Source organism: Oryctolagus cuniculus, chromosome 15, assembly GCF_964237555.1.
Source record: "Oryctolagus cuniculus chromosome 15, mOryCun1.1, whole genome shotgun sequence".
Lineage (NCBI taxonomy): Eukaryota > Metazoa > Chordata > Mammalia > Lagomorpha > Leporidae > Oryctolagus > Oryctolagus cuniculus.
Window position 1 is genome coordinate 9,029,122 of NC_091446.1, and position 20,909 is coordinate 9,050,030.

At 44.7% G+C, this 20,909-nt stretch overlaps 1 protein-coding gene across 19 annotated transcripts in view; it reads left to right on the forward strand.

Moving 5' to 3' along the window:
- The window catches only part of ATE1 (arginyltransferase 1), a 182,962-nt gene that overhangs the window by 8,395 nt on the left and 153,658 nt on the right, over positions 1 to 20,909 (forward strand). For 9 of the 19 annotated variants that reach the window (XM_008270609.4, XM_070057114.1, XM_070057117.1 and 6 more), the window contains exons 4-7: positions 2,659 to 2,762; positions 7,777 to 8,031; positions 15,721 to 15,944; positions 18,663 to 18,791. In XM_008270609.4, coding sequence (XP_008268831.1) covers positions 2,659 to 2,762; positions 7,777 to 8,031; positions 15,721 to 15,944; positions 18,663 to 18,791 — 712 coding nt within the window. Of the gene's footprint in view, positions 1 to 2,658; positions 2,763 to 7,776; positions 8,032 to 15,720; positions 15,945 to 18,662; positions 18,792 to 19,609; positions 19,739 to 20,909 lie in introns of all 19 variants that reach the window. The other 10 variants (XM_070057115.1, XM_017348620.3, XM_017348618.3 and 7 more) reach the window with 3 other exon arrangements.

Consider the following 20,909-nt stretch of genomic DNA (forward strand, 5'->3'; position numbering starts at 1 on the left):
GTGTAATTGCTGTACTTGATTTCTTCTTTTTTTTTTTTTTTTTCCCTCCTGTTCTCCTGCGGCATTCAGGCCCCTTTTGAGCTCACTGCCAGCTTGCTGTTTCTGGATGGACGCATTCTCACAGCCGTACCATGTGGAGTACTGTGGTTTCTTTTCCTTTCCTTTGCACATTTTTGCTTTCCCTAGCAATGTTAATTGTCTTTTGGTGTCATCTTCTGTGTACAAATTGCGAGTTTATTATGAAACACTTTCCCAGTTGTGTAAGTGTCCTTTGGTACAGATGTTTAGATGCGTCAAGTACTCTGTCGCTTTGATTGTCTTCCAGAATTCTCCCAGACTGACTGACCTGCTCTCCTCTGCACTGGCTGGCCTCCCCACCTGCTGCACCACTGTCACCCGGGATCTGTCTTGTCCACAGTCTTAGGGTTTTCTGGTCTTGAGTCAGATCTCATCTACTGTATCCTGAGCATCCTTCCTTATTATTCTCTTTTTCTGTGTCAGTGAAGTACATCTTCTAGTAGCCTTTTTTTTTTTTTTTTTAAAGATTTACTTTATTTTATTTGAAAGAGTTAAAGGGAGAGGGAGAGGGAATCGGAGAGGGAGAGGGAATCAGAGAGGGAATCTTTCATCCACTGGTTTGCTCCCCAGTTGGTTGCAACAGCCGGAACTGTGCCGATCTGAAGCCTGGAGCCAGGAGCTTCTTCTGGGTCTCCCACATGGGTGCAGGGGCCCAAGGACTTGGGCCATCTCTTACTGCTTTTGCAGGTCATGGCAGAGAGCTGAATCGAAAGAGGAGTAGCCGGGACTTGAACCCGTGCCCATATGGGATGTTGGAACTGCAGACGATGGCTTTACCTGCTACACCACAGCGCCTGCCCCTCTAGTGGCTTTCTGAGAAGAAGTGCATGAGAGATTTTTTGAGACCTCACATGTCTGAAATATTTTTTTGTTTTTTAAAGATTTACTTAGTGGGAAGGCCGAGTGACAGAAAGGGAGAGCTCTACAGAGAAATCTTCCATCTGCTGGTTTACTTCCCAAATGCCCACAATAACTGGGGCTGGTCCAGTCTCAATCCAGGAGCTAGGAGCTCCATCTTGGTCTCCCACATGGGTCGCAGGGCCCAGGTGCTTGGGCTTTCATTCACTGCTTTCCCAGGCACGTGGGCAGGAGCCAGAAACAGAGAAGCCGGGACTTGGACTGGACTCTTACGTGGAGGGGCAGACAGTGGCTTTACCTCTGCCACACACCTGACTCTGAACATGCTTTAATTCAGTGAAAGTGTTTTAACTAACCTTTAGACTGGTCATTTTTTTTTCTTTGTACTAAATCTGAGAAATTTCCTTAATTATATCTTCCAAATCTTGTTTATTTCTTCTACCAGTTTTTACTTCTGAGATGTGTTTTTTTTCTTAGGCTGTTACCTAAAAAAGAAAAGTCCATTTTATGACTGTGATAGCTTAAGAAGAGATTCTCTTAGCGCCGCGGCTCACTAGGCTAATCCTCCGCCTAGCGGCGCCGGCACACCGGGTTCTAGTCCCTGTTGGGGCGCCAGATTCTGTCCCGGTTGCCCCTCTTCCAGGCCAGCTCTCTGCTGTGGCCAGGGAGTGCAGTGGAGGATGGCCCAGGTGCTTGGGCCCTGCACCCCATGGAAGACCAGGAAAAGCACCTGGCTCCTGGCTCCTGCCATCGGATCAGCGCAGTGTGCCGGCCGCAGCACGCCGGCCGTGGCGGCCATTGGCGGGTGAACCAATGGCAAAGTAAGACCTTTCTCTCTGTCTCTCTCTCTCACTGTCCACTCTGCCTGTCAAAAAAAAAAAAAAAAAAAAAAAAAAAAAAAGATTCTCTGAGAATGTAATTTTTAAGGTCATGTTTCTGCATAGACTGTATCCTCCAACTTCTCCAGTCTGGGCACCCATCTTAGCAAGAGGGGCCTGCCTCAAGTCCAGTGACTTCCGCTTTCCTGCGTCTGGAAGTCCTGTGTGCCCAGATGGATGTGTCTGCTGCGTGTTGGAGTCCCTGTTGTCAGTATTTTTAGGTCTGATTACACTCTGGAGAAAAAACCGGAATCTTCTGCTGTTGTGGGGCTGGGTTGGGGAGAACCGTTCAGTATGCAGACTTTAATTTAAGCTTCCTGTTGTCAGCTCTGTACTTGGGCACGTAGGAGGCCCTATTTCTTACTTTTCCCCAAAAGCTAGATTGTGTCGGGAGTCATCTCTGCTGAGTGGAGAGGGATCTGACTTAACGCCTTTGAGCACAGACTTGCAGGGAATCCTCGTATTCCCAGAAGTATCGGGCATCTCAGTCCCTGGGACTGTTGGGGCAGTGTGGAGAACACTGGACATAGTGTTGGCTTTTCCCACTGTTGTCTTGGGATTCAACTTGGATCTGCCAAGTCAGTTACCAGTTGTACTTACATGTTCCAGCTCCTGACATTTCTCCCCTTCTGCTTTTCCTATGATTTATGTGTTTTTCTTTTTAAAAAATTCCCTGTCTGTAGTTTTAATAAGATTTGGAGTGGAAGCAGAAGCTACATTAAGCCCCATCTTAGCAGAAATCTCGGGCATGAGAGTGGCTTCTGTGTGGCAGACGTTGTGCAGAGCTGGGTCTGTTTCTTCACAGTGTGAGTTCACTTTTTAAATATTTATTTTTCTTTCTTAGGTGCCGACCTTTACAGTTTCAGCCATCAAAATCTCACAAGAAGGTTTTGAAAAAAATGTTGAAATTTCTGGCTAAAGGGGAGATTTCCAGAGGAAACTGTGAGGGTGAGATGAGCCTGGTGGAAACACCATCTGTGTAACTTGATGTTTCTTTCGAGGGTTCCCACCTGCAAACATCCAGAGTTAGGTGGGGGGAGGGGTTCCTGCCATCACGGTGTGATGGTGACCACGACCAGCACTGCCGTTGCTGCTACTGCCAGCTCCCACACCTGCGACACAGGGGCTATGTACTGGGAGGGTCTGGCTCGAAAAGCAGTTGAGGGTGATTGTGAAGATAGTGTGATTCCTTGAGTTTCTTGAAATGTTAGTTTTCAGAGTGCTTTGACAGCTCCTCTGCCTTGGGCATGTTGCTGTGCCTACAAAGTGGAGAGAGGGGCTGTACCTCTGGAGAAGCAGGTGTTGCAGTCCGGGCAGACGGGCTTATAAATCACTTGTAATGCTGAGTCAAGTCGGGTCTCACTGGTTGAGTAAGTCTTTGCTTCAGTCAACTCTATTGTCTGAAGCTGCCTATTGGAATTGGGTGACTTTCCTGAAAGACAAGTAGTAGTAGCATTTAGTTTGCTTTGGTGATATATTTTACTTTTTCAGTTTTGTTAATAGGATGCTGCCTGTTTGCAAATTGACTGTTGCCTATCTTTTTACATAGTTTTTACGTTGGCTCTTTATCCGATGTGTTCTAGGCATCTGAGTTACTTGTGTCTGGAACTGAATTAACTAGGGTTGAAACCTGAACAGCTGTGACAGAGCTGCCAGCATGTAGTGCCTAGTGTGTGATAGAAGTCTGTGTCCTTCCTCACATAATAGTCCAGTGAGGATGTTCCAGGCTGGTGTACAGCTCTGCTCCCCTCAACAGCCGTGGGGCTTTTATTGCAAAGGTCACTAATCCAGCCAGTGAGAAGGGGAAACAGTGGAAATTCAGGATCATAGATTTCCAAATAAGTGAGACACATTGATTACTGATGGTGTCATACTCCATTGGTGGAGCTTGGTCAGTGTGCTGTCTGGTGGTATGTTTCCCCTGCTACAGTGCCACTGTGCCACTCTGTTTTTTTTTTTTTTTTTTTTTTTTAAACCAGTAAATAGGTGAGCAAAGTTTAATGAAAAGAAATGAAGAAGGGACCGGTGTCGTGGCCTAGCAGGTGAAGCCTCTGCCTGCAACGCCAGCGTCCCATATGGGCACCAGTTTGAGACCCAGCTGCTCTGCTTCTGATAAACTTCCCTGCGGATTTCCTGGGAAAGCAGCACAAGGTGGCCCAAGTGCTTAGGTCCCTGCGCCTTTGTGGGAGATCTGGACAAAGCTCCTGGCTTTGGCCTGGCCCAGCCCAGGCCGCTGCCGCCATTTGGGGAATGAACCAGCGGATGGAAGATTTCTCTGTCTCTCCTCTTCTCTCTGTAACTCTGACTTTGAAATAAATAAAAAATAAGTCTTTAAAATAAAAATAGAAATAATCGCCTGACAGACCAGGCAGGCGTCTCCGTGAACGCCGAGAGCTCAGTCTGCGCTGATTGGAGTTTTATGGATGTTGGGTGTGGGTCCTTTTTTTCCCTGCCTATACCATTTCTGAAATATTGCTGAGTGGAGGGCTTTCTGGATGTGGAACCCCTACCAGAATTTCACAGTAGCCCCCTTGGTGGAGGGCAGATGATATTACCCTAAGCTGCCCCCAGGGAGAGGGCTGGGACCCCCCAACCAGGTAATTGAGCAGTGGCAAGACTTTACCATCTAAATGCTGGTTTGCTTCAAGGCTTGCTTCCTTGTTCCATCATGCATAAATTCACATTTTTCTTCGGCCCCTCATGGACACATAGGCTCATGTCTACTTAGCTACCTTAACATTCTCCCCTCAAGAAAAGTAACCCATAATTTTACGGTGGGACGTGGATGAAGGTCCATCTTCGTGTTTTCTTTGGAGCTGACATTCGGGCACGGAGCTGCTCTTGGGTGGAGTTCTCTTGCTGTCTGTCCTGTGGTGTGTGGAGGCGGCCTGCAGAAGCTTGTCTTGTGTGGTCCAGAGGCCTGGTCATATCATCCAGAGGGATAGGCCGGAAGCCCTGTCTCATGATCGTCCGGAGCTGGATGGCTTGTTCTCTGTTAGATAGAAAATTATGGGAGCATTAGAGGGGCCAGCGCTGTGGCGCAGTGGGTTAATGCCCTGGCCTGAAGCGCCGGCATCCCATATGGACGCCGGTTCGAGACCCGGCTGCTCCACTTCTGATCCAGCTCTCTGCTGTGGCCTGGGAAAGCAGTAGAAGATGGCCCGAGGCCTTGGGCCCCTGCACCCACGTGGGAGACCTGGAAGAGGCTCCTGGCCCCTGACTTCCAATAGGCGCAGCTCCGGCCGTTGCGGCCAACTGGGGAGTGAACCATCGGGTAGGAGGATCTCTCTCTCTCTCTCTCTCTCTCTCTCTCTCTCTCTCTCTGCCTCTCCTCCCTCTGTGTAACTCTGCTTGCAAATAAATAAATAAATCTTTAAAAAAATTATGAGAGCATTAGAGATACGTGGTCCAGAGCAGAGCAGTGGGAGTGTGGAAGCTGTAAGGTCACGGGGCAGCAGCAGGGTGTTCATGACCAGATGCTGGGCCAGATAGTCCAGCCTTGTTCATGCTGACCGTGGGCTTGTCCAGCTTTACTCAAGAAACGGGGAACGTGGTTTTGTACCTGTCTAGTTTAATAAAAAAATTGTTTTTGAGAATATGACAGATGACGCTCGGACAGCAGATGCCCGTTTTGAAGGGCTGAATTTAACAACCCTAGCTTGGGCCCTAGTAATGGCAGCTTTTCACTGGATGAAGGTTGAGTGTTTTTTCCAAAGGAGGGGGCTCTATTCCCACTTACTCTTTTTTTTTTTTTTTTGGTTAAAGATTTATTTATTTATTTGAAAGTCAGAGTTACACAGAGAGGGAAGGAGAGGCAGAGAGAGAGGTCTTCTGTCCACTGGTTCACTCCCCAATTGGCTGCAACAGCCAAAGCTGTGCCAATCTGAAGCCAGGAACTTCTTCCAGGTCTCCCACGTGGGTGCAGGGTTCCAAGCACTATGGTCATCTTACAGTGCTTTCCAGGCCATGAATAGAGAGCTGGATCAGAAGTGGATCAGCCGGGACTCGAACTGGCACTCATAAGGGGGATGCCAGCACTGCAGGCTGTGGCTTTATCCGCTACCCCACAGTACTGGCCCCCAACTTGCTCTTTTCTTTTTATTCCTTTTTTTTTTTTTTTTTTTTTTTTTTAGAATTATTTTATTTATTCGAAAGACAGAGTTACAGAGAGAGGTAGAGCCAGAGAGAGAGAGAGAGAGAGAGGTCTTCTGTTCCTCTGATTCACTCCCCAAAATACCACAATGACCAGAGCTGAACTGATCCGAAGCCGGGGGCCAGGAGCTTCTTCGGGTCTCCCATGTAGGTGCAGGGGCCCAAGGAGTTAGGCCGTCTTCTACTGCTTTCCCAGGCTATAGCAGAGAGCTGGATTGAAAGAGGAGCAGCTGGGACTTGAACTGGCACTCATATGGGATGTGGGCGCTGCAGGCTGGGGCTTTAACCCGCTGCGCCACAGTGCCAGCCCCCTTCCCCCCACTTGCTCTTGAGAGCCTGACATAGAGCCTGCTGTAGGAGCTTTGCTATTTCGCTTTCCCTAGGGGTCCATAACCTGTTAGTTGAAACTGTCTTAAGGTCGTAGGAACATGAATCCACTACATGGATTGCATTCTCTCTTGGGGCCAGTTTCTGTTCCCCAGAGGTGAGGATGAGCCCCCAATAGTTTATTTTCTGGTAGACCAGGTAGTTGTGCTTTTTTCTTCGGTACCCAGTAGCCATGTTCTAGTCTAATGTCTCAGGAGGAGTCTCAGGTAGGGAAGCAGACTAGCAGACCGTTTAAAATAATCAACCCCAATTCCCACTCCAAGAGATTGGTCCTTTCGGTCCTCTGCAAAGGATCTGTCCAGTTAGGTGGGAGCTGTCTATAAATCTTTGCTTGGCCGTGCTGTCCGAGTTAGCTAGTCCTTTGCACCCTGTTTGCTAACCCATTTGAAGGTAAATCAGAATGGACAGGAGCAGGTTTTAGTTTAATAATGATGGGGTAGGCTTTATGGTCTGGCCAGTTATGTGTGCGACCCAGGCTTATCTCTTCATGTGGGTACTGGAAGAGACATTACAAGGGAGAGGTGAACCTCCTTAGGAATGGCACCCTGTTGACACTGTTACCTGGCTGGACCCAGGGGAGGGCTGGTCTGATAGGTTGCATCTCAGGGTGCCTTGCTCTTAAGTATATCTCTCTTACTTTGGGAGATGGGACAGTGGACTTGGTGGACACAGAATGGGCTATGCCACAGTCAATATATACCTTTTTTTTTTTTTTAAGATTTGTTTATTTGAAAGAGTTACAGAGAGAGGGAGAGGGAGAGACAAGAGAGATCTTGGGGCTGGCGCTGTGGTACAGCAGGTTAAAGCCCCAGACTGCAGCACTGGCATCCCATTGCCATTTGAGTCCTGACTGTTCCACTTTCGATCCAGCTCTCTGCGTTGGCCTGGGAAAGCAGTGGAGGACGGCCCAAGTCTTCAGGCCCCTGTACCCACATAGGAGATCCAGAAGAAGCTTCTGGCTCCTGGCTTTGGATCAGCCCTGGTCATTGCAGCCATCTGGGGAGTGAGCCAATGAATGGAAGACCCCTCTCTCTCTGTCTCTACCTCTCTCTGTAACTTTGACTTTCCAATAAGTAAATCTTTTTTTTAAAAAAAAAAAAAAAAAAGGTCTTCCTTCTGCTGGTTCACTCCACTCCCAAATGACTGCAGTGGCTGGAGCTGGGCTGGTCTGCAGTCAGTAGTTTCTTGCCATTCTCTCACAAAGATGCAGGGGCCAAGCATTTGGGCCATCCTCTGCCACTTTCCCAGGCACATTAGCGGGGAGCTGGCCTGGAAGTGGAGCAGCTGGGACTCTAACCAGTGCCCATATGGGACGCCAGCTTTGCTTGCTTGGCCACAGCTCCAGCCCCCAGTGTATTCCTGTGTTTATCTTAACTGCACCAGACCTCCTTGCTGATATACTTTCCTTTCTTCTGATTTGCAGATGAGCCCATGGATTCTACAATGGAGGATGCTGTCGGGGGTGACTTTGCATTAATCAATAAACTGGATATAAAGTGTGACCTTAAAACACTCAGTAATGACTTCAAACAGAGCCTAGAGAGTGAGGAGAAGAAGAAAGGAAAAAATGTGAAGAAAGAAGATTCTAATGAATTAATTCAGTCACAAGGCATAGAGGAGAAGTTGGGCTCTGGTGAACCATCACGTTCAGTCAGAGTTCACACAGCACCTAAGCCAGGTAGTGAAGTGTGACTGTCAAGTCACATTCCCTGATTTCCTTTTTGCTTCAGTCATTGTAATCCCTGGGCCTGCCATTAGCTAAGTAAGAGGAATTACTCATGAAATCTGTAAGCCAGAGGCCTGCTTTGGACAGCTCATTACCTGGATTTAGATGGGTAGCTCGCATCTTTGTAATCTGCTCTGCTTAAAGAGGTTGGAATAGTAGCCTTGCCGCTACCCCAAATACAGATTTCGCAAGAGTTCCATTTCTTACCATTTTAGAGGTTCGAGAAATTTTTGTCAGTGAAAAGGTATGGTGGTAAGCATTCTTAGTTGTGGTATTGAGCAAAATAAATTATGTTTAATATACAAATTAGATATAAGGTTCTTTATCATAAAGTTTCTTTATGGAATTATAAAAATCTTAGTTTAAAAGGGTACAGAATTTGATGTTTGCCTTTCCTTTCAATAAGGTAACTTTTTTCTGTATTCTGACTTACAGAAGAATTAGGCATAAGAAATTTAGCCATCATTCAGTGGGTTTATTAGGATGTTTATGTGAATTCTTCAGAATTATTTCATGGCATGTGAAGTTGGATGGTCCTCATGCCTCAGTTCTTGGTTAGTTCTTAGGTTTACTTACTCGGAACAACCCAAAGGAGGGGTTCTCATGCAAGTGTGGTGTTTCTTGTCTAAATGATGTCATACAAGTCAAAGCACAGACAGCCTCCCCTTTGCACTTCATTGACTAGTTTTTTTCATGAGACTTTCATGATGTTTAAATTGATGTTGGTATGAGACTTTATTCTAATTGGTAAGAATTGTCCAATGTAATGTTTTGAATGACTTAGTTTCTTTCAACCCTTACTCTCTTTGGTGATAGTATTACTTCTTTTAAAATTTTTTACTAAAAAAGTTAACTTATAGTTTGAAAAAACTTCATTATGGAGAACTTCAAACATAGACAAGCATAGATTAAAAATTCTAATGTTCTTTCATGTACCCTTACTGACTAATGATAACAGTTCTTGTATCATCTATACCTATATTGAGTTCACCTTCCAGTGTTATACTGAAGCGAATTTCAGGTATGATGTCATCTTGTATTTCAGAATACATTTTTTTTAAAGATTTATTTGAAAGAGTTACAGAGGGAGAGGGATAGAGGGAGCCAGAGAGAGAGAGAGAGAGAGAGAGATAATGAGATCTTCCATCTGCTGATTCACTCCTCTGATGGCCAAACATGGTTACCCATTTGCTTTATCTCACATTACACAAGAGTTTTAGAAGAACAAAACCTTACTTCTAGCAGTATGACTATTGAAACTTTAAAAAACTTTGTTTTTCAGCTTTTTTTCCCTTAGTGTATCTCTTACTAGGAATCTGAGATTGTTATATACCCTGAAAATCCTTGGATTTTTGAGACCTGCATTTCCATTTTGTTTCTAATCGTATTTGGAAACATTCAAAATTTTACAGTTCTGCTATTGTCTATTCATGTCACTTGGGACTAATGTAAAATTCGTGACTCCATTTGAACCCCTGGCTGCAGGGCTGTGTGGCAAGCTGGCTTTGCAGTGATGATCTGGTTTGTCCTACTGCAGGAGTTTACGGGTCTGCAAGACCTGTGTCCCCTCAGTCAGCTGACATCCTGATTTACTGTCCATCGTGGTTAGTAATCTGTAGTGATGGGGAAAGTCACGAGGAAGCCTCATCCAGCATTCGTGAGTGTGAAGACCACGTAAATGGTCTTTCGTACATGCCCTGCATTTGTGTTTCTTATTCACTCCATATCACTTTAAAATTTGTCCATATTTTAAAACATGCAGTTTGCAGTAGATATTAGACAATGGGATCCCCCCCCCCCCCCCCCCCGTTACTATTTTTACCTCTGTAGGTAAAGCTTAAGTCTAGATACTGGTGATGCAGATAGGTAACAAGGTTTCTCGCTGCCTGGTGGAAACTGCTTTATGAGCTGCACTTGCTGGTGACTCCTCTGTGCATTCTCTTTCTTGTGCAGAATAGGACTCTAGCCCAGAGGTCACAGAGCTGAGACAGAGCTGGTCCTTGACCTCCAGCACCTGTTTCAGATGTGTGCTCTTAACTCCTGTGTCTCCCAGAACAAAATCTGAGGCACAATCCCTGGCCTAGGAAAATTCTGTAAGGCAGTAGAATAACGGTCAATTTTAGAACCAGTCTTTTGCTACTTGGTGGTTGTTAGATTTATCCCGTCTTTTTATAGTAGGTGGACTTTGCTTTTAGTTAGCGTGTTTAGTCAAGTTATAATGTGGGCTCACTATTTATGTGCTCACAATTTTCTCATGAAATTTACCTTTGTTGACCAGCTTTTGGTTTCTGGCAAGTCCCTCACCTATTCTAGGTCTTAATTTTCTTTATTAAAAACTAACTTTACTAGTTCTATAAACTTTCTTATTGCTAAGTTTTATATGATTAGTGAATACTGTGCTTTGGGATTTTTTTTTAAAGATTTATTTTTATTTATTTGAAAGACAGAGTTACAGGCAAAGGTAGAGACAGGGAGAGGTCTTCTATCCTCTGGTTCACTCCCCAGATGGCTGCATGGCTGGAGCTGAGCCAGTCTGAAGCCAGGAGCCAGTAGCTTCTTTCAGGTTTCCCACGTGGGCACAGGAGCACGAGCATTGGGTCATCTGCTGCTGCTTTCCCAGGCATATTGGCAAGGGAGCTGCATCGGAAGTGGAGCAGCCGGAACTCCGACCAGTGCCCATATCAGATGCGAGGCTTAAACCCCACTGCACCACAGCACTGGCCCTTGCTTGGGGATCTTAAAAATAGCTTTCTCACTAACTTTCCAAGAAAATTGCAAAGTAATGCTCATTGGTTGAACATTTAGAGAAAAGGAAACGCTACAGGAAAAGAGGAAGATGCTTTCTTTGTGTCCAAGCTCTCATAAATGACTGTTAACGTGATATAGTGCTTCCCAGGTTTTTTTCCTAAATATTTTAATGTATATAAAGGTGCTTCAAAAAGCTTGTGAAGAAATGGAATTAAAATACTTTTATTTTTGGGCAAAAAAAATTTGAAATCCATCCATACAAGAGAGATCTTGCATCCACTGGTCCACTCCCCAGTTGGCTGCGACAGCTGGAGCTGTGCAGGTCCGAAGCAAGGAAGCATTTGCAAATAATTTCTCCCATTCTGTTGGTTGCCTCTTCACTTTCCTGAGTGTTTTTTGCAGTACAGAAGCTTCTCAATTTGATGTATTCTCATTTTTAAATTTTGGCTTTGATTGACTGTGCCTCTGGTTTTTTTTTTTTTTTTTAATAAAATAAAAGGTCAGAGTGCTGTTTAGGGCATTTGTCATTCTATGAGTCTGCCATGTGGCCTGCTTCTCTGGGGTCTTTTCTAAGAACTCTTTGCTTGTTCCAGTATCTTGCAGGATTTCCCCAATGTTCTCTAATTTAATGGTATCATCCATTTTGAATGGATTTTTGTTTAAGGTAGGGGTCCTGCTTCATATTTCTGCATGTGGAAATCCAGTTTTCCCAGCACCATTTGTTAAAGATTCTGTCCTTGATCCAGGGATGGTTTTAGCTCCTTTCTCAAATGTAAGTTGGTTGTAGATCCTTGGGTTGATTTCTGATGTTTCTGTTCTGTTCCATTGGTCTACCCATCTGTTTTGTACCAGTACCAGGCTGTTTTGACTATAACTGCCTGGTAGTATGTCTTGAAATCTGGTATTGTGCCTCCAACTTTGTTTTTGTTGTATAAGATTACTTTAGTTAAGGTCTTCTGTGTTTCCATGTGAATTTCAGTATCATTTTTTTTAGATCTGAGAAGAATGTCTTTGGTATTTTGATTGGTGTCTCATTGAATCTGTAAATCATTTTTGGAAGAATGGACATTTTTGATATTGATTCACCAAACCACGGACATGGAAGATTTTTCCTTTTTTTGTATCTTCTTCTATTTCCTTAATGTTTCATAATTCTCATAATAGAGATCTTTGACATCTTGGTTAAATTTATTCCAAGGTATTTGACTTTTTTTGTAGCTGTTGTGAATGGGATTGATCGGAGAAGTTCTTTCTCAGCCTTGGTATTGTCTGAGTCTTCAAAGGCTGTTGATTTTTGGGTATTGATTTTGTATCCTGCTACTTTACCGGACTCTCTGAGTTCTGGTCGTCTCTTGGTGGAGTCTTTTGCATCCCCTAAATACAGAATCATGTCACCTGCAAATAGGGATAGGTTGACTTCCTCCTTCCCAATTTGTATCCCTTTGATTTCTTTTTCTTGCCTAATGGCTCTGGCTAAAATTTCCAGGACTGTATTGAATAGCAGTGGTGAGAGTGGGCATCCTTATCTGGTTCCAGATCTCAGTGGGAATGCTTACAACTTTTCCCCATTCAAGAGGACACTGGCTGTGGGTTTGTCATAAATTGCCTTGATTGTGTGGAGGAATGTTCCTTCTATACCTTCTAAATAGCCAGGTGCCTTGTAGTTAGTTGCATATACGTTTATAGTAGTCACAGCTTCCTGTTGAATTGATCCCTTAATCATTACATAGTGCCCCTCTTTGTCTCTTTTACCAGTTTTTATGTTAGTCTGATATTAGGATGGCTACACCAGCTCTTTTGGTTTCTGTTGGCTTGAAATATCTTTTCCATCCTTTCACTTTCATTCTGCGTGCATCTTTGTTGCTGAGATGTTTTTTAATCCATTCAGCCAGTCTGTCTTTTAATTGGAGAGCTGAGGCCATTTACTTTCAAGGTGACTATTGATAAGTAACATCTTAGCCCTGCCATTTTCCCATAAATATTCCTATTTTTACTTGGGTTTTCTTTGTAGTTTTTACTGGGATATTTCCTTCCTTTACCTTCTTTTGTAGGGATGACCGTGTTTCTGAGTTTCTGTGTGCAGCATGTCCTTAAGCATCTTCCTGAGGGCTGGATGGGTTGTGACAAATTCTTTCAATTTCTCTTTGTTATGGAAGGTCTTTATTTCGTCTTCGTTCATAGATGAGAGCTTTGCTGTGTATAGTATTCTGGGTTGACAGGTTTTTTCTTAAGACTTGGTGTATATCTTGCCATTCTGTCCTAGCCCGTGGAATTTCTGATAAGTCAGCTGTCAGTCTAATTGGAGATCCTCAGAAATTTATAATTTCTCTGGTACACGTTTTAGGATCTTTTCTTTATGTTTTACTGCGCAGAGTGTGATTACAGTGTGTCGTGGTGAAGATCTTTTCTGGTCATGTCTATTAGTTCTATGTACTTCCTGTACTTGGATGTTCCTTTTCATCTCCAAATTAGGGAAATTTTCTGTTATTATTTCACTATAAAGGCCTTCTAATCCTTTCTCTATTTCCATGCCTTCAGGAACTCCTAGAACCCGTATGTTGGGTTGTTTGATAGTATCTACCTTCAGATTACCAACAGTGTTTTTAGTTTTCAGATTTCTTTTTGTGTTTGGTCTGACTGTATAATTCCCTGTGCTTTGTCATCCAAGTCAAATATTCTTTATCTGCTTAACCGATTGATTCTGTTTTTTTTTTTTTTTCTTTTTTTTTTTTTTTTTGACAGGCAGAGTGGACAGTGAGAGAGATAGAGAGAAAGGTCTTCCTTTGCCGTTTGTTCACCCTCCAATGGCTGGCGCGCTGCGGCCGGCGCACCGCGCTGATCCGATGGCAGGAGCCAGGAGCCAGGTGCTTTTCCTGGTCTCCCATGGGGTGCAGGGCCCAAGCACTTGGGCCATCCTCCACTGTACTCCCTGGCCACAGCAGAGAGCTGGCCTGGAAGAGGGGCAACCGGGACAAGAACCCGGTGTGCCGGTGCCGCTAGGCGGAGGATTAGCCTAGTGAGCCGCGGCACCGGCCTGATTCTGTTTTTAAGGCTTTCCCACTGCCTTTTTTATTTGTTCTATTGAATTCTTCATTTCCAAGATTTCATTTTGATTTCTCTTGAGATCTCAGTTTCGTGGGAGAAATTTTTTCATGTCATGTATAGATTTCATTAGTTTGTGCATTTGCTTCTGATTACTTTTGAGTTATCGTATGATCAGTTGTTTGAATTCCATTTCTGGCATTTCTTCAACTCATCATCTTCACAGTCCAGTATTGAAGTGTTGTGCTCTTTTGGGGGTGTCCTGTTGTCTTCCTTATTCTTATTTATTGAATTGGCATGTGTGTTATTCAGGATTTGTGGAGATACTTGTTGGTTTGTTTTATCTGCTGTGCCGACTTTTATCTTTGTGCTATGTCTGTGTGGATTAGTGGAGTGTCTGCTGTCAGGGAACACCTAGAGGTATGTGATCGATGTTCAGTGCTCCAGAGTGAAGCACGTGTCTCAGGTGACACACTCAGGTTTGGCATGGTAGATCTCCTCTTTATTTGTTTTTAATCAGAGGGGAAGTTTGTTCTTGTCTTTTGATGGAGACTCAGCTGAGCTCTTCTCCTCAAAGGAACCTAGCCCCAGTGGGTATATTATTTGTCTGCTCTGCCATAGGACCATACAAAGGATTTGTGCGGTTCTTGGTGCAAGCAGATTCCCCAGCAATGTCCCTCCCCAGGTAACCAGGGAGCCTCCCACAGTGACTGCCCGAAGTCCCAGCCACACCCTGAGCCCTCCCACGCAGCCTCTCTGTTTTCACAGTCCAGGCTCATAAGCCTCCCATAGTCATGAGCACCCAGCCCCCTGTCTGTTCCCCCCACCATACTCGGGTCTCCATTTGGCTGGTTGCTCACGTGGACACAGGCTGTTATATATGTCCAAAACTGTGCCTGCTCTCTATCAGCTTGTAACAGGCGATCGGGAGAGATCTCTATCAGCTTGCATGGTGATCGGGAGAGAGAAAATGTTTTTTCTCCTTTAGTTTGGCAGGTACAGTGTCCCCCCACGGGCCTTCAAGCTGGATTCCCTCTAGGCTCTTCCTGCAGCTTTTTTGCCAGTGGCTTGGCCTGCTGCAGTCTGGTCTTGCCTCACCAACACTGGTGCGGAGGCCCTCGGCTGCTGGGGTCTGAGTTGTGCATGTCCTCGCTCTCCATGCAGGTCCACTGTGTCCCTCACTCTCCAACACTGGTGCGGAGGCCCTCGGCTGCTGGGGTCTGAGTTGTGCATGTCTTCGCCCTCCATGCAGGTCCACTGTGTCCCTCACTCTCCAACACTGGTGCGGAGGCCCTCGGCTGCTGGGGTCTGAGTTGTGCATGTCTTCGCCCTCCTTGCGGGTCCACTGTGTCCCTCACTCTCCAACACTGGTGCGGAGGCCCTCGGCTGCTGGGGTCTGAGTTGTGCATGTCCTCGCCCTCCATGCAGGTCCACTGTGCCCCTCTGATTTGCGTAGTTTCCTCTGCCGTTTTCTCCTAACTTCCCTGAGACTGCAGTTTTCCTGCTTTTTAAACTGTCTCCTGGACTGTAGCAGCAAGCTCCCTCCCTGCTATGCCGTCTTAATCCAGTCCCCAGTATTAAAACTTGGCATTGCATTTTCCATGACTGTGTTAAGTACCCTTGTCATTGGTGCTGTGCAGAGTTGCTGTGAGGATGTACGTTGGGCAGCTCCTTCTGGGGTGGAGTTTGAAGACCATTTCAGAGTCCATCCAGGGATCATCTGAAGCAGCCCCTCCAAAGCTAGTTGCGTTGTGGGGCTCTTTGTGCTTATTCTGTAGAATCTTGAGGCTTTTGGGAAAACTGCTTCTAGAGACAAACGTGATTGGTGTAATATTGTGGCATTCTTTTCAGGCAAAGGGGCTGATCTGAGCAAGCCTCCGTGTCGAAAAGCAAAGGAAATCCGGAAAGAAAGGAAGAGATTAAAACTCATGCAGCAAACCCCTGCTGGAGAGGGCTTCCCGGCTCAAGGTCAGCCGCTGCCTCTGTTCTCACCAAAGGCCAAATCCAACCAGCCCAAGTCACTTGAAGAGTTAATTTTTGAAACTTTACCAGAGAATGCATCACACAAATTAGAGGTACTTGACTTGTTGGTTGATTTGTGTTCTTTCCTTTATTTCAGTTGAGGTTATACTCATCAGTTATGGTTTGCTATCTAAATAGTGAGTAACTAAAGAGATTTGAGTTGGTAGAGTAGCAAACTGCTGTTTGGAAGAAATAATTTTATTTAAAAAAATACTTAATGTTATAGCAATTTGGCTACCAAAGTTGTGAACACAATTGCAGGTTTAGCCTATTTTGCGGAGTGCTCTGGCTTTTTATGTTCCTTAATTCATATTTAATGATTAAGATGAAAAAAATTCTCCTTAAAATTTTATTTTTGAAATTTAGATAGTAAAAGATAGTTTAGACAGTAAAAGAATAGAACCCATTTGGCAGAACATTGTTTTATGCATGTAATATTCTGATCATGATCAAGGCACAAACAAATGTCATATATGCAAGCCAGGAGTTAGGAAATAGCTAGGCAGTACTAAATTATACACTGAAATCCTCTTTCAGTGGTGTCCCCAAGCCAATTCAGGCATATTACAAATACTGTTAGAGCTAAATTCCCACCCTCCCACGTTGGTTTATGCTTCTATATCAAATTCAGATTTTCAGTATGAGTTTATAAAAAATATAAAATTGCTATATAAAACATAAGCCATAATGATTTTGTCATATACTCATACCTGAGTAGTATGCACTTGAATTAGCACTTGAATTTATAATTGAATATCATCTAAAAGTATCACTTACCTTTAAAGACTTATCATAATAAATTAAGTTTAATGCATCTTAAACATTAGGACAATACATGTATTATTAGACATAATTTTTTTAAAGATTTATTGATTTGAAAGTCAGAGTTACACAGAGAGAGAAGGAGAGGCAGAGAGAGAGCGAGAGCGAGAGAGAGAGAGAGAGAGGTCTTCCATCTGCTGGTTCACTCCCCAGATGGCTGCAATGGCTGGAGCTGCGCCAATCTGAGGACAGGAGCCAGGAACTTCCTCTGGGTCTCCCACGTGGGTACAGAGGCCCAAGGACTTGGGCCGTCTTCCAGGACTTTCCCAGACCATAGCAGAGAGCTGGATTGGAAGTGGAACAGCTGGAACTCGAACCAGAGCCCATATGGGATGCTGGCACTGCAGGCAGCGGCTTTACCCTCTGCCACAGCGCCAGCCCTTAGACATAATTTTTTTATTTGAGAGACAAAGATATCTGCTAGTTCCCTTCCCTGATGCCTATAATGGCCAGGATTGGGCCAGGCCAGAGCTGAGAACTCAAGCCACATCTCCCAGTGGGGGACAGGAACCCAAGTACTTGAGCAATTACCTGCTGCCTCCCAGGACCGACATTAGCAGGGAGCTGGAGCCTGTAATCAGACCCAGGTGCTCCACTGTGCGACATGGCATCTTGACTGCTGAGCCAGACCACCTACCTCATCAGACAACAGTTTTTTCTACTAATCCAAGTCATTGACTACTCTGATTCTATTGTTTTCTCTGCCAAAATTGTAAAGAGAGTTGAACACACTACTTAAAATATTTTGTTCTACTTTAAAATATTTAATAAAGAGTCTTTAATCTTTTCATCATCAATGATAATCTTTCCTGGAACCAAATACGCACTTCATATAGCTCTTCAGAAGTCAACTACCGTCTCAATGTGGCGGTACCCCAGATGTGTAGCGACTCTTGTCCACTGGGGGTCACTCTTTCTTCAAACAAGAGCCACTTAGGACACACAGTTTCCAGTTTAGGCTGCTGCAATGCTTTTGATTTTTCTGTTTTGCTAGCACATTTAAATGAGTTAGTAGATAGTTAGTGTTAAATTTTAGCAATTACTGCTTTTAACTTGTCTTCATTTTATGTGCAAGAAAACTAAGGCATGGAGAAGTTAGTTGACCAGTGGGTGACATCATAAAGAAATCTTATTTCATAGTCTTCCTTCTTAACCATTCTGTGATATAAGAATACTGATGAAGCCGGCGCCGCGGCTCACTAGGCTAATCCTCCGCCTGTGGCGCCGGCACCCAGGGTTCTAGTCCCGGTTGGGGCGCCGGATTCTGTTCCGGTTGCTCCTCTTCCAGTCCAGCTCTCTGCTGTGGCCCAGGAATGCAGTGGAGGATGGCCCAGGTCCTTGGGCCCTGCACCCCATGGGAGACCAGGAGAAGCACCTGGCTCCTGGCTTCGGATCAGCATGGTGCACCAGCTGCAGTGGCCATTGTAGGGTGAACCAACGGAAAAGGAAGACCTTTCTCTCTGTCTCTCTCTCTCACTGCCTAACTCTGCCTGTCAAAAAAAAAAAAAAGAATATTGATGAAGTTTGGTTTTTATAAAATCGAAGTATGAGTATAGAGTTAGCAAGGATGAATGAAAGAGTTCTAGAAAATACATTCACATTTTTAATCTTTGTGGCACTGAGTTGTATACAACTAAAACTAAAATTTAGTTTGTGTTGTAAATGCCAGGCACATGCTGCCAGTGCACAGTCACGGTGGCTGCCCTAACCCCGCCAGAGTGGGTAGAATTTAGATGATTCATGCTCTGCTGCATGAATGAGTCAGTGGGTTGCAGAAGTATCTTTTCTCTCTATTTGCTTGTTGATTTTTCTAAGGTTAAAATAATGTGCTTATCTTTAATTTTGTATTGAAACTTGTTTTTATGGGTGGGAGTTGCCATTGACATGTCTATCATGGAATGAGTAAATGAATGAATTAATGTGCGTTGTTTTCTTAACTCCTTCTGAAGGTGAGGGTGGTGCGATCGTCTCCACCAAGTTCCCAGTTCAAAGCCACATTTCGGGAGTCCTACCAGGTCTATAAGCGGTACCAGATGCTCATTCACAAGGACCCACCTGATAAGCCCACTGAGAGCCAGGTCAGCAGGCCAAGTGAGACTGTTCTGTGCAAACAGAATTTCCCCCTCCATTTGGTGTCGTCGTATGAAGTCTCGGTTTATTTGTGAAATATTTATTTATGTTCAGTTTGAGGCATATCTGCCAAGAGATAGCACCGAATTATTGGACATTCTGAAAGTGCAAATTTGAGCAGTCATATGTAGTTTCAAAGCAGACAAAGCACCATGTAAAATTGCTTTACTTAAAGTCACTGTTTAGATGAATTTATCTAAAGGTGATCTTCAAGTTAAAACATCCATACTTAGTGCAAGACAGTTAATAAGCTTTATCCATATCTGAAAGTCATATGTTGACAGAACTCATGATAGCTGAATTATTCTGTGTACTGGCCATGCACAGCTGAGTGGGATGAGAAGAGCAGATAGTAGAATGTTTTCATACAAGTCCTCATTCTTATAATTTTATAAATCAAGTGACCCAAGAAAAATCTGGAAGGGAAAAAAAAATCTTAAATTCGCCTAATATAAGTAGAGGTTGGCAAAAGTAGTGGCCATGATCACAAAGTTGACTCTGGTGAGTGCACAGAGCCACAGTAGTGGGTGGAGAAAAAAACAAAGCAAAATCCAATTGCCTTGGCCTTTGTGAGTCCAAGACTTTGGTAAGCATCGGTGCACCACCGGCACTGCAGACTGTGCCAGCAGCCTGCCTCCAGGGTGGCCCCCAGCGCTGAGCTTTGGAAGTGGATCTGCGGAGACCTTGCTCTAGCCTCACCTTCAGAAGCATGTCGTGGGGTGGAGAGGTTTCAACAGCGTCTGCTTGTGTTTTCCTTGCTCTGAAGGTGAGGTTAGTACCTGTCTCCTTTGAAGACCCAGAATTCCAGTCGTCCTTCAGCCAGTCCTTTTCTTTATATGTCAAGTATCAAATGACCATACACCAGGATCCGCCTGATGAATGTGGGAAGACAGAGGTACCGTTTGTTAAGCGCTTTTTCCTGTGTTGATGAGGTTGTGTGAAGGAGCAAAACGTCACCACCTGTGTCATTTCCTACCCAAGAGGAAGTGATGATCCTTGCAGAGTGTAATATTGAACTTTTGTGAAAACATGTCACATAGGTGAGCATGTTAAACCTTTCAGAAAAGAGTTGTGAATGCAGGCTGTGTTCTTACTCCGTGAGCTCCTCAGGAAGCTGGGTGGGTTGTATTCCTGTGCTCAGGGAGAATCCAGCCAGAGTCAGCCGCCGTTCACTGAGTCCCAGTGAGCAAAGTGGAGAGTGTCTTCAAGAAACTGATAACCAGATGGGTACAAAGGCCTTCAGAAAGTTTATGGGAAGTGAGTACAATGAAAAGCTGCACCCAAATAAGCTCCTCTTTAATTCCATTTTTTTGTAAACATTAAGTATCCAGTTAGAGAGCATCATTTCAGACATTTTTTGAAGTTTTGTATTTTCCAGGCTGGATAGTTGAAATGAGTAAGAGATTGCAAAGTTTAGTTTCTTTCTTTCTTTTTTTTTTTTTTTTTTTTTTGACAGGCAGAGTGGACAGTGAGAGAGAGACAGAAAGGTCTTCCTTTTGCTGTTGGTTCACCCTCTAATGGCCGCTGCTGCCAGCGCGCTGCAGCCGATGCACTGCCGATCCGAAGGCAGGAGCCAGGTGCTTATCCTGGTCTCCCTTGGGGTGCAGAGCCCAAGCACTTGGGCCATCCTCCACTGCACTCCCAGGCCACAGCAGAGAGCTGGCCTGGAAGAGGAGCAACCGGGACTAGAACCCGGTGTGCCAGTGCTGCAGGCGGAGGATTAGCCTAGTGAGCCGCGGCGCCGGCCAAAGTTTAGTTTCTTGAAGATACACTCTCCCCTTTGGTTAGTGGGCACTCAGTAAATGTGGAAGACAGGCTTTATAAAAGAACAACTGAATTCTTTTGATGTAGAAGTTTTTAAAAATTTATTTTCATTTTTATTTAAAAGGCAGAGAATGAGATCGATCTGTCTTACATTTACTACTACACTCCCTAGACGCCTGCAACAGCCAGGGGTAGGCCAGGCTGAAGCCAGGAGCCTGGAACTCAGTCTGGGTCTCCCACTTGAGAAGGAGGGACCCAACTGCCTGAGCCATGACCTGCTGCCTCCCAGCGTGCGTTAGCTG